The 13,828-nt window shown below is 48.5% G+C and overlaps 1 protein-coding gene across 1 annotated transcript in view; it reads right to left on the bottom strand.

The window, feature by feature from the left end:
- The window catches only part of SLCO2A1 (solute carrier organic anion transporter family member 2A1), a 57,723-nt gene that overhangs the window by 21,913 nt on the left and 21,982 nt on the right, over positions 1 to 13,828 (bottom strand). Inside the window, exons 2-3 of the mRNA XM_083178394.1 lie at positions 7,956 to 8,093; positions 42 to 204 (exon numbers count right to left, since the gene is read on the bottom strand). Of these exons, the coding sequence (XP_083034520.1) occupies positions 42 to 204; positions 7,956 to 8,093 (301 nt within the window). The remainder of the gene's footprint in view (positions 1 to 41; positions 205 to 7,955; positions 8,094 to 13,828) is intronic.

Here is a 13,828-nt window from a genome sequence, read left to right as displayed (position 1 = left end):
CAGGATTTAGTGTGTTAAGTTCTACAGTCTTTTAAACATACCATTTTCAATTGCCATGTACTCATAGTTGTCCGAAAGGAAATGTGGTACTGTCAGTAGGAATGTCCCAAGGGCTAGCAGCAGACCACCAATACCAATAATACGTGGTCGGTGTACCCGAGGTCCAAAATAGCTGATGAAGATAATTAGCACAGCATTGCTGATCTAAAAAGACAAAAGAAAAGGGTCATCAATGTCTGTGCAGCAATGTTATATAATTCTCAGTACAGGCAGGAGTCTGTGCTGGATTGTGCAGCAATGTGATATAATTCTCAGCACAGGCAGGAATCTGGGCTGGTCTGTGCAGCAATGTGATATCATTTTCAGCACAGGCAGGAATCTGGGCTGGTCTGTGCAGCAACGTGATATAATTCGAATCACAGGCAGGAATCTGGGCTGGTCTATGCAGCAATGTGATATCATTCTCAGCACAGGCAGGAATCTAGGCTGGTCTGTGCAGCAACGTGATATAATTCTAAAGGCCCCCATACATTAGGCCGACTTGTCCTAAGGACAAGTCGGACCTAATCTACTGACAACTCCCCTGGGGGGGTCACATACGATTTGGCACTTGATGTGCCAGGTTTTGCATGTGATAAATCGCATGCGATTTATCACATGCAGTCCCCCCGGGGAGCTGCTGTCAGCGGGAGCTGGGAGCTGAGCAGGGCATGGGGGCTGCAAGCAGGCAGTGGACGCAGCCTGTAGTACCTGCGGTGGAGGGAGCCAGATGCCGAGCGGGGGACTGCAAGCAGGGAGCCAGGCAGGAGAGGCAGTGGGCGCACTGGTCCAGGCGGTGAGGGGACTCCGCGAGGGGACCAGAGATCAGAGACCGGGTAGCGTAGGGGAAGCCGGGCAGCAGCGGGCGGACATAGAAATTAATTAACAGTCAGTGATTGGCTGAGAGCTCTCTCAGTCAGAGAGCTCTCAGCCAATTACTGGCTGTCCATTCATTTCTATGTGCCCGGCTTCCCCTACGCTACCCGGTCTCTGTCTCAGATCCCCTTGTGGCATTCACCGCCTTGAAGTATCTATTTGCGGAATTCCCCCCCCCCCCCCCCTGCCCAGGATAGTGTACCCACTGCCTCTCTAGCCTGGCTCCCTGCTTACAGTCCCCCTGTCACAATCCTGCCAGAACTCAGTGTGTTTGTCCTGTTTTACCTGCCTGTCAGTCTTGTTTCTCAGCCTGCTGCAGCAAGATCTGAGTATTTGCTTGTAACGAGCACCTGGGTGATTCTGATTCAGCCATTAACTCTGTGGTTACCACTTGAAAGATACAAGTTCCCTGTTGGCCTCATCCAGAGACTGTTCCAGGTGTAGCCATTCCCAATCACCCGGATGGCCAATCAGTGCTGCTCTGAGGGGTTATCCTCCCAGCCCTGCATAGACACTTTGCTTTTGCATTGTTGTCAATAACCTGGAAGGAAGCTTCAGTTTGTGTTCCTGCTTAAGCTCTGTATTATTCCAGTTACCCAGCATTTTTATCCTGCTTCCAAGCATTCCTACACCTGTGAGCTTCCAAGACCCTGCACCAGCATTCCTACACCTGTGTGCTTCCAAGACCCTGCACCAGCATTCCTACACCTGTGTGCTTCCAAGACCCTGCACCAGCATTCCTACACCTGTGTGTCTCCAAGTACCTGCACCAGCATTCCTACACCTGTGTGCTTCCAAGACCCTGCACCAGCGTTCCTACACCTGTGTGCCTTCAAGACCCTGCAGCAGTGTTCACCTGTTCCTGCATTACAAGTACCTGCACCAGCATTCCTACACCTGTGTGCTTCCAAGACCCTGCACCAGTGTTCCTACACCTGTGTGCCTTCAAGACCCTGCAGCAGTGTTCACCTGTTCCTGCATTACAAGTACCTGCACCAGTGTTATCCTGTACCCGTATCCAGTACCTGCTTCCTGTCCCAGCACCTGTGTTCCCAAGTCGCCTGCACCTGTGCTTCCAGTTACCTGCACCTGTGCTTCCAAGTTATCTGCACCTGTGTTCATCTGTGCCAGTGTTCATCTGTTCCTGCCTTCCAGTTACCTGCACCTGTGCTTCTGAGTTACTTGCACCTGTGCTTCCGACTCACCTGTACCTGTGTTCATCTGCACCAGTGTTCATCCGTTCCTGCATTCCGAGTTACCTGCACCTGTGCTTCCGAGTTACCTGCACCTGTGCTTCCGAGTTACCTGCACCTGTGCTTCCGAGTTACCTGCACCTGTGCTTCCGAGTTACCTGCACCTGTGCTTCCGAGTTACCTGCACCTGTGCTTCCGAGTTACCTGCACCTGTGCTTCCGAAGTTACCTGCACCTTTGACCACTTGCACCCGCACGCTCCAGCATCTGCACCTGTGTCCACCTGCCTCTGCGTGCCTCAGTACCTGCACCCGCAACCACCTTCACCACTGCCTACCGTGCTTCCGGCACCTGCTCTCCAGTGGTCCAACTCTGTGCGTTCCAGCTCCTGTGCTCCCGTGCCTCTACTACGTGCCTCCAAGTAACTTATGAGTTCCCAGCTTTCCAAAGACTTTTACAGACTTTCAAATGTCCCCTGTACCAGTTCATTATATGCAATAAACATTACCCATTTGTATCCACTTGCCTCCGTCCTGTTTCCATTGGGTTGTCAGCTAGCCACCAAGGTCACTCTTGGGTCCCAAATCCCCAGTCGTGACAGTATGCAAAAGCCCCTGGACTTGGCTAGTGACTTTAAAGTGGCTATGCAAAATCTGACAGCAATACCAATGGGAACCTACCACCACTTACTTATCCAGCTGCAAGAACTTTTGGCAAAAATTTTTCCCATAATAACTACGTTACTCAGTTACACTCCTGAGGTTGTGAAGCCCATCAGCTACAGCTCCAAAGTGAAAGGAGTCTCAGTGAAAGTGCCTGTGAAATCTGAAAGGCCTCCCAACCTTCAGAGCGAAATTTCTGTCCAGGGCAAGCGGAGGTCCCAGCTTTCAGAATCTGAACGCCAAAGACGCAGGTCTCTCCATTTATGTTTCTACTGTGGTAATCCAGACCACTTCATTGAGAATTGTTCACTCCGCAAGCCCAAGAACAAAGTGATTCTGACCACATCCAGTCTCCAGCCCCAAGTGGGGGTCCGCAGTCTCCAGCCCCAAGTGGGGGTCCGCAGTCTCCAGCCCCAAGTGGGGGTCCGCAGTCTCCAGCCCCAAGTGGGGGTCCGCAGTCTCCAGCCCCAAGTGGGGGTCCGCAGTCTCCAGCCCCAAGTGGGGGTCCGCAGTCTCCAGCCCCAAGTGGGGGTCCGCAGTCTCCAGCCCCAAGTGGGGGTCCGCAGTCTCCAGCCCCAAGTGGGGGTCCGCAGTCTCCAGCCCCAAGTGGGGGTCCGCAGTCTCCAGCCCCAAGTGGGGGTCCGCAGTCTCCAGCCCCAAGTGGGGGTCCGCAGTCTCCAGCCCCAAGTGGGGGTCCGCAGTCTTGTGTCCACTCCGGTTCCAGCCGGTTCAAGTACCTCCATTGATGATCCGGTTCCAGCCGTCAGTCAGGAGGCTCATTCGGTTCCAACCGATTCCGACACCTCTGGACCTCATCCGGTCCCATCCGTCAGTCCAGAGTCCACTCCGGTCCCAGCCGGTTCAAGTACCTCCATTGATGATCCGGTTCCAGCCGTCAGTCAGGAGGCTCATTCGGTTCCAACCGATTCCGACACCTCTGGACCTCATCCGGTCCCATCCGTCAGTCCAGAGTCCACTCCGGTCCCAGCCGGTTCAAGTACCTCCATTGATGATCCGGTTCCAGCCGTCAGTCAGGAGGCTCATTCGGTTACAGCCGATTCCGACACCTCTGGACCTCATCCGGTCCCATCCGTCAGTCCAGAGTCCACTCCGGTCCCAGCCGGTTCAAGTACCTCCAATGATGATCCGGTTCCAGCCGTCAGTCAGGAGGCTCATTCGGTTCCAGCCGATTCCGACACCTCTGGTTCTCATCCGGTCTTAACCGTCAGTCAAGAGTCCATGCCGGTCCCAGCCGGTTCAAGTATATTCAGAGATCATCCGTTGCCATCCATCAATCCTGAGTCCATGCCGGTCCCAGCCGGTTTAAGCATCTTCAATGATCATCCGGTCCCATCCGTCAATCCAGAGTCCCTGCCGGTCCTAGCTGGTTCAAGTACAATCGGATGTCCTCCGGTTCCAGCTGGTCCAAGTTTGTCTACTTCCACGTCTGTACTATCCTTCAGCCCAGAGACTCTATACTTTAACACAGATTTAGCTCAGTCCTCCAAGATGGAACTCTCCGAACAAGATCAAGCTCTTCTTGACCAATATATCAAAAATTTTCGGGCTGCCAGAAAACAGGCTGGTTCACAGTCGTCACCGAAGACTCAGTCCATAGATATGGAACTACATTATATGGCTCTGTCTCCTTCCAAAGATTCCTTCGAGTTTTCTGCTGAATATCCCACATCTTCAAGGTCTGTACCCATGAGCTTAAGAGTTGGCTGTGTTTCTCTGTCTCATCCTCAAGTGGAACCTTCTACGGTACCTTGCCCCAACAAGTCTTCAGAAACCTCCAGTCAGAGCAAGGCAGTTTTAACTCTAGACATGGATTCTGATTCCGAGTATGATGAGGATTATGACTCTACCCCTTTCCTTGAAAATCCTGTTTCACCTTGCCCTGTCTTACCTCTGAGAAAAATTCAGTTAGATGCTAAAGATGGCTATCCGAAAGCCCCTGGATATCGAACAAGATTTAATTTGAGTCTTAGTGGTGCCTTAGCCTCAAGGGCCCGATCTTCTCGTCTCTCAGTTCCAGTCAAAAATACTTCAGTTATCCCTGATGAATTTGATTCTACGTCTTTTTCCAGTGGTCCTCTTCGTCCAAGTCAAGTGTTCCTTCCGGACGGAAGTCATCCTCATTATCGTGTCCAATGGAACGGGAATTCCGTTTACGTCGACGATGGATGGTCCACCTGTTCTGATGATGAGGCAGAATTGTGACTTTTCTTCAAAGTTCCTGAAGTGTCCGGTGGCCACCCGTAAAGGGGGGGTACTGTCACAATCCTGCCAGAACTCAGTGTGTTTGTCCTGTTTTACCTGCCTGTCAGTCTTGTTTCTCAGCCTGCTGCAGCAAGATCTGAGTATTTGCTTGTAACGAGCACCTGGGTGATTCTGATTCAGCCATTAACTCTGTGGTTACCACTTGAAAGATACAAGTTCCCTGTTGGCCTCATCCAGAGACTGTTCCAGGTGTAGCCATTCCCAATCACCCGGATGGCCAATCAGTGCTGCTCTGAGGGGTTATCCTCCCAGCCCTGCATAGACACTTTGCTTTTGCATTGTTGTCAATAACCTGGAAGGAAGCTTCAGTTTGTGTTCCTGCTTAAGCTCTGTATTATTCCAGTTACCCAGCATTTTTATCCTGCTTCCAAGCATTCCTACACCTGTGAGCTTCCAAGACCCTGCACCAGCATTCCTACACCTGTGTGCTTCCAAGACCCTGCACCAGCATTCCTACACCTGTGTGCTTCCAAGACCCTGCACCAGCATTCCTACACCTGTGTGTCTCCAAGTACCTGCACCAGCATTCCTACACCTGTGTGCTTCCAAGACCCTGCACCAGCGTTCCTACACCTGTGTGCCTTCAAGACCCTGCAGCAGTGTTCACCTGTTCCTGCATTACAAGTACCTGCACCAGCATTCCTACACCTGTGTGCTTCCAAGACCCTGCACCAGTGTTCCTACACCTGTGTGCCTTCAAGACCCTGCAGCAGTGTTCACCTGTTCCTGCATTACAAGTACCTGCACCAGTGTTATCCTGTACCCGTATCCAGTACCTGCTTCCTGTCCCAGCACCTGTGTTCCCAAGTCGCCTGCACCTGTGCTTCCAGTTACCTGCACCTGTGCTTCCAAGTTATCTGCACCTGTGTTCATCTGTGCCAGTGTTCATCTGTTCCTGCCTTCCAGTTACCTGCACCTGTGCTTCTGAGTTACTTGCACCTGTGCTTCCGACTCACCTGTACCTGTGTTCATCTGCACCAGTGTTCATCCGTTCCTGCATTCCGAGTTACCTGCACCTGTGCTTCCGAGTTACCTGCACCTGTGCTTCCGAGTTACCTGCACCTGTGCTTCCGAGTTACCTGCACCTGTGCTTCCGAGTTACCTGCACCTGTGCTTCCGAAGTTACCTGCACCTTTGACCACTTGCACCCGCACGCTCCAGCATCCGCACCTGTGTCCACCTGCCTCTGCGTGCCTCAGTACCTGCACCCGCAACCACCTTCACCACTGCCTACCGTGCTTCCGGCACCTGCTCTCCAGTGGTCCAACTCTGTGCGTTCCAGCTCCTGTGCTCCCGTGCCTCTACTACGTGCCTCCAAGTAACTTATGAGTTCCCAGCTTTCCAAAGACTTTTACAGACTTTCAAATGTCCCCTGTACCAGTTCATTATATGCAATAAACATTACCCATTTGTATCCACTTGCCTCCGTCCTGTTTCCATTGGGTTGTCAGCTAGCCACCAAGGTCACTCTTGGGTCCCAAATCCCCAGTCGTGACACCCCCGCTCGGCTCCCTCCACCGCAAGTGCTATACGCTGCGTCCCCTGCCCGCCTTGGGCTGCACATAACATTTAACAAATTATATGTGCAGCCCGTTCGGCCTCCCGAATCCGACCCGATGCACACGGGACCACGCATCGGGTCGGATGGGATGTCTGCACATGCGATTTGGCCTGATTTCACGGCCCGATTCCTCCGAATCGGGTCAAATCGGGCCCAAATCGCATAGTGTATGGCGGCCTTAAGCACAGGCAGGAATCTGGGCTGGTCTATGCAGCAATGTGATATAATTCTCAGCACAGGCAGGAATCTGGGCTGGTCTGTGCAACAATGTGATATAATTCTAAGCACAGGCAGGAATCTGGGCTGGTCTATGCAACAATGTGATATAATTCTCAGCACAGGCAGAAATCGGGGCTGGTCTGTGCAACAATGTGATATAATTCTCAGCACAGGCAGGAATCTGGGCTGGTCTGTGCAACAATGTGATATAATTCTAAGCACAGGCAGGAATCTGGGCTTGTCTGTGCAGCAATGTGATATAATTCTAAGCAAGGGCACAAATCTTTGCTGGGGTTGAGCAGTGAGAGGCATGCGGAAGGCTTTCCCACCTTTCCAGGGGGCCAGGAGGGGGACACGATTTTCTGGAGCCTCCTGACCATTCTTGGAGGGTAGGCTAGTATGGAATTAATCGTTGCAATGAGTGACAGGGGGGGCTCCCAATTGCCCACCTATACAGTATGATTCACAGTATGAAAGAGTGTAGGTCCGCATAGTGTCAGTATTCTATATTGCTGATGGGGCATAAGTTCATTCAAGTTTCCTGGAGGCAAGTTGGAGTTTGGTGCCTCCACATATGGGGCCAAATGTAATAGGGTGAGAGTTTCAGAAAGTGAGAGATTTGGGGAGAGTTTTCCCCTTTTTTTTAAAGCAGCAATCAATTGCACTGCAAAACCAGGTTGATTTTGCCATGTAATTGATTGCTGCTTTAAAAAACATGGGAAAACTCTCCCAAAATCTCTCACTTTCTGAAACTCTCACCCTATTACATTTGGCCCCAGGTGTGTCAACATTCACCTTTGTTTATCATCTCAGATCCCAGAAGCTTTGCTTGCTGCAGCACAGACTGAGTGGTACCAGACGCCTGTTGCAGTGGTTAGCAGGGCTCCTGGTATAGAGCCAATTAACTACAGGTGCACTGCAGAGATCCATTGTTAGAGCAGTGGTCACACTGTAAACCACACAGGTACTACTTTACGTTCAGGCGCCCATTCAGGGCTTGGAGCCCGGATGCTGGAGCCTCCATTGCCTCTGGGAGTTACACCCCTGATGTTGGAGCCTCTTTGTATAAAACTGTAGCTCTGACTGTTTATGGTTACATTAACTACAGTTACTTACTACCTACCTCATGAATGCTGGAGAGGAGTCCTGAGGAGGAGCTGGAGAGGCTGAAGCGTTTCTCAATGCTGGTCAGACTGCTCTTGAAGTAAGCACTGTACAGAAGCTGGGAGAGCTGCAGGAGAGCATGGCACAGTACAAAAACCTGAGGATGAGAAGAGTGGGATCCATCATTCATCTGCAGCCAGGAATCCTTATTACCAGATCCATACTGTATGGTCAGAACAGGAAAGTTACCTGAATTTATCATTCATAAAACATAATTTAAATGGAAGAAAGGGGGTTGAGGGTCTGCGCTCAGAGTGTGCAAATAAAAACTGACAGTGAGTGTTGGATAAATGCAGTTTTATTTTCACTGGCAATGTATCCACTGTGCCGTTACGTGCAGCTTAGGGTGTTTGGACAAAAGCAGTTTTGTATCACTGGCAATGTGTCCACTGTTCCGTTGCATGCAAGGGGTTCAGAACCAAGGGGGGGGGGGGGGGGCGGTGGTAGGGGGGAGGGTGGTGATCTGTGCTGCCGGGGTAAGCACACAGATGTGGTGGGGAGGTGGCAGTCAATGGGGGAGAAGAAAAGTCACAATGCCGATGCACAGGTAAGTGGTGCGGGGGGCTGGCGTCCCGTTCCACCCGCAGTGCACTTTACCTGTTCTAGTCGGTGGCGCTTGTCCTCTGTCCTCCTTCCGCTTGCTCACTCCGTCACTCCTGGGCTGAATCGGCGCCTTGTCCGCTCGATTCGCCGGTTACCGCGGCTACTGCACAGACGGGACTTCCGGGTTGAAGTCACGCGGGATTCGCGCCTTGGTCTGTCTGCTGCAGTTGCCGCGCGCTCAAACTCCCAGCCGGGAGGAGACTTGATATGTCTGTGGATGTGGCTGTATGACTCCAACGCGTTGCGACCCTCGTGGGTCTTCTTCAGGGAGTATAATGAGTGCTGTTCTTGTATCTGTATTTATCCTATATTCGTCCTGACGTGTGAATATGCGGTGGCCATTTTGAATGAGGGCAAATAGCCCATAGTCCATAACTCGTGCTATTTGTTCGGTGATAAGTGGGATCAAAGGTGGGGAGGAGAGAATGAACATAAGGGGGCACTGGTGATTCTACCTTGGGCGCATAGTATGAGTATAATGCTAAGGGTACCGGACCGATATTGTAGCATGTCATTGGAGGTAATTGCGGTGGCCATATTTGTTGAGGGAATTTTGCCCATACATGAGTTCCTTATTCTCTAATATGGGTGTCACTATTGGAGGGTCAATAATATAACTTGGGAACAGTAAGATATGAGATGGTAACGATCTATGTATAATCATACATTAAGTGAGTATATTTATTGTTGGTCCTATGTATTATAGTGGGAAGGGGGGGGAAGGGGGTGTGTTTAAGAAAATAAATAAATACATTTATTGATGTGGGTGGGGTTTGTGGGGACCCTGGTAAAAAGTCCTCAAGGGGTGTTATAAATTATCTTTATAAGAGTCTGGATATTCATTGGTCAGTAGTGGCTGATGGATCTGACCTCGTTGTCAGCATTGAGTCCCCTGGGTAGCATGGATCTCAGAGTGAAGATCCATTTCAGTTCTTCCGTGTTTATGACCTTGATAAAGTCCCCTCCCCGCCAATTCTTGTGCACTAATTTTATCCCAATGATGGATAGGCCGGATGGGTTGCAGTCGTGTACGTCCTTAAAGTGCTTGGAGAGGCTGTGTGTCTCAAAACCATTTTGTATGTGCCTAACATGTTCTGCTGCCCTGACCTTAAGCTTCCTGATGGTCCGTCCTACGTACTGCAGGCCACATGGGCATTTTGCTAGATATATGACTCCCATGTGGTCACAGGTGATGTGTTCTTTGATTTTAAATTCTTCTGTAGTCACTGTCGATTTAAAGGTCTCTATTCTTTTGGTGGAGGTTATCTGTCTTATTTTGCATAATTTACATCTACCACAGTGGTAGAAGCCCTTGTTTTTGTCTGTTTTTTCTTTTTGTGTTTTGATGTGGTTATGGGTCAACTTCTGTTTTAAGTCTGTAGATTTTTTGTATGTCATGCGGGGTTTTGCTGGTAATAAGTCACCTAGGATTTCATCTTCCAAGAGGATGTGCCAATGTTTGCGCATGATGTTATAAAATAGTCTATTGTCAGAGTTGTATTTGGTTATGAATGTCATCTTGAAGTTATCTCTATTGTTTGTGGTTTTGTCCTTGTATGTGAGTAGGTTGTCTCTGTCAGTATTTTCTGCTTTGTTGTAGGCCTCTTGGATAGTGGTTTCGTTGTACCCTTTGTCTTTAAATTGAGTGCTCATGTTGTCTGCTTGAGTTCTGTAGTCCGTTAATTTGGTACAGTTCCGTCTGACCCTTTGGAACTGGCTGGTCGGGATACCCGCCAGCCAGTTGGGGTGGTGCCCGCTTGTGGAGAGAATATAACTGTTCACGTCAACCGGTTTCTGATATATCTTGGTGTTTATGTGGTTATTTTCAATGAAGATCGTGATGTCGAGGAAATTTACCTGTGTTCTACTGTACTCTGTTGTAAAGATAAGGTTATTGTCGTTGTCGTTTATGTGTTGCATGAAAGAATGTAAGCTGTCTTCTGTTCCCCTCCAGATGAAAATAATGTCGTCAATATATCTTCGCCAGAGCACCAGATTCTCCCCTAGCCCACCGTCTGCCCAGATGTTCTCGTCCTCCCAGCAGCTCATAAAGAGATTGGCGTAGCTAGGGGCGAATCTGGTGCCCATAGCGGTCCCTGTCGTCTGTCTGTAGTATGTTTCTCCAAACCAAAGATAATTGTGTTCCAAAATGTATCTGATGCAATCTAAGATGAACTGTGTCTGGTCGGTGGGTAATGTCGTGTCCTGTTTTAGAAACTGTTCTGTGGCTGCTATCCCCTGGTCGTGGTTGATGACTGAGTATAATGATGTTATATCGCTGGTGCAGATCCAGTATGTGTCCTCCCATTTTATTGTCTGTAGTGTTCTTATTATGTCTGTCGTGTCTCTGATGTATGATTTTTGTGCACTGACGTAAGGTTGAAGGAATCTATCAATGTACTGGGACAGGTTGGATGTGAGTGACTGTATTCCTGATACTATAGGACGGCCTGGGGGGTGCTGTGTGTTCTTGTGTACCTTAGGTAAATAATAAAAGACGGGGATAACTGGGTTCTGGTTGTCCAGAAAAAGGTGTTCTTTCTCTGTTAAAATACCTGTGTCTCTGCCTGCTTGTAAGAGTGTCCTTAAATCTTGTTGGTAAGAGGCTGTTGGGTTTGTGGTTAAGGGTTCGTATGTGTTGGTATCTGACAAAATTCTCATTGCTTCTTGTGTGTAATCTTCCGTGTTCAATAGCACGATCCCTCCCCCCTTGTCTGCCGGTTTTATTGTAATGTTTTTATTGTCCCTGAGTTCTTTGAGTGTCTCCATTTCTTGTTTAGTTAAATTCATACTTGTCTTATGTCCCTTTATGTTGAGGTCTTCTAAATCGTGGGTGACTAGTGTTTCAAATGTGTCGACCAAATGGCCCCTCATGTGTTGTGGATAAAATTTCGATGTGGGTCTGAGTTCGGAATGTTTGTATGTGTCTGCGGTGTCTTTTTTCTGGTGGTATGGTGGGGGTTTGTGATGATATTTGGCTAGGGCTAATTTCCTGGTGAATCTGTGCAAGTCCATGTATGTCTGGAATTTATCAAGTCTTGCGGTTGGTGCAAATTTCAACCCTTTATTGAGTAATGTCATATGTCTGTCTTCGAGTTTGAGGCTGCTAATGTTGAAAATCCCAGTACTGTCTGTCTTTTTTTGGGGTTCTTGTTGTGTCTGTCCTGTGCTTTGTTCCTTTTTGTGTTGATTTCTACCTCCTCTACATCCTCTTCTAGTGTGGTAAGTTTTCTCTTGTTTCTGTTTGTGTCCTGTATTTGTGGTATTATCGTCGGGTCTTTCGGGTTTGTGTGGTCTTCTATGCAGGTCCCGGTCCCTGCTGGTGTCTCTAAAAAAACCTGTTCTGCACATGTCGTCTGTGTCGCGTCGGTGTTGGAGAAAATCTCCGGAGTACTTTGTCTACTGTCTTCTAGTGGTATTTCACCTGATGTTGGTGTGCAAGGGTTCGGTCTGATTGTTACAAATGGAAGCGTGGTGCCTCTTTCTAGTGATTGTCTGGCTAGTGTTTCGTATGTATGGGGTCCTTCTTCTGCAATACTGTATGTAGAAAATGAGGTGTCACATGTGCCTCCGCTAAGTGTACTCTGGTCTGGGTCTTCCGGTTCTCTTATGTCGTTTTGGTCTGCAGTGGTGTCCGCTAGTGTGATTGTCGTTTTATGTATTTGGGTCATATATTGCTGATAGGTGAGGTTGAGTCGTCTGTACACAGGGGTGTTGCTGCGTTTTTTCAGGTGTTTCTTAGTTGGGGTTTTGGGGTTTGTTTTTGCTGGGCTTTTTGTAAGTTGTTTCTTTTGCTGTCTCTTATCTTTTGGTTTATGCTGTTTTTTGCCTAGTTTGTCTCTAATGATTTTGTCTCTTTTGGTGTTAATGATTGTCTGTTCGTTTCTCAGGATGCGTTGCTGAGATAAGGTCTATAGCTGTTGAAATTCTGGCTGGTCCCTAAATCTGTCAAGTTGACCGTTTAGTGCAGTGATTTCTTTGTCTAATGAGTTAAGTTCGGTACACTGAGTGGCTATAATAAGTTGTGTAAGTCTTACTGAACAGTCGTGGGTAATCAGATTCCACTGCGTCATGAAATTGATGTCGTCAAGGTGGTGGGAGGGTACCTTTTTGATTCTCAATCCTTTGGGTATGAGGTTGTGATTAATGTACCATTGCAATGTAGTGACATCCCACCATAATTTGGACTCTTTTGTTACTAGTTTTTCTAATGTGAGGAAAGTGTCACAAAATTTCTGGCCATCTTCCTGTAATGTTGTGGTAATGTCTAGGTCATCAAAAACCTGGTTGGCCCGGTTTTCTCTGCCTGTTCGTATGTCTGTAATTCCCATAAGGAAAAGCTGCCAAACCGTAGCCCAAAGATAATTTCGCACTAGGTTGTTTTGGTTGGCGCTTAACCAATATGGATGTGCAGGCACTCGAGCCGCTGGTCCTCGGAAAGGGGGGCTATCCTTTAAATATTAATGCAAGAAAGGGGGTTGAGGGTCTGCGCTCAGAGTGTGCAAATAAAAACTGACAGTGAGTGTTGGATAAATGCAGTTTTATTTTCACTGGCAATGTATCCACTGTGCCGTTACGTGCAGCTTAGGGTGTTTGGACAAAAGCAGTTTTGTATCACTGGCAACTCTCCACAAGCGGGCACCACCCCAACTGGCTGGCGGGTATCCCGACCAGCCAGTTCCAAAGGGTCAGACGGAACTGTACCAAATTAACGGACTACAGAACTCAAGCAGACAACATGAGCACTCAATTTAAAGACAAAGGGTACAACGAAACCACTATCCAAGAGGCCTACAACAAAACAGAAAATACTGACAGAGACAACCTACTCACATACAAGGACAAAACCACAAACAATAGAGATAACTTCAAGATGACATTCATAACCAAATACAACTCTGACAATAGACTATTTTATAACATCATGCGCAAACATTGGCACATCCTCTTGGAAGATGAAATCCTAGGTGACTTATTACCAGCAAAACCCCGCATGACATACAAAAAATCTACAGACTTAAAACAGAAGTTGACCCATAACCACATCAAAACACAAAAAGAAAAAACAGACAAAAACAAGGGCTTCTACCACTGTGGTAGATGTAAATTATGCAAAATAAGACAGATAACCTCCACCAAAAGAATAGAGACCTTTAAATCGACAGTGACTACAGAAGAATTTAAAATCAAAGAACACATCACCTGTGACCACATGGGAGTCATATATCT

This window comes from Crinia signifera, chromosome 3, assembly GCF_055691185.1.
Source record: "Crinia signifera chromosome 3, ASM5569118v1, whole genome shotgun sequence".
NCBI classification, from domain to species: Eukaryota; Metazoa; Chordata; class Amphibia; order Anura; family Myobatrachidae; genus Crinia; species Crinia signifera.
This window is presented reverse-complemented; position numbering and strand designations above follow the sequence as displayed.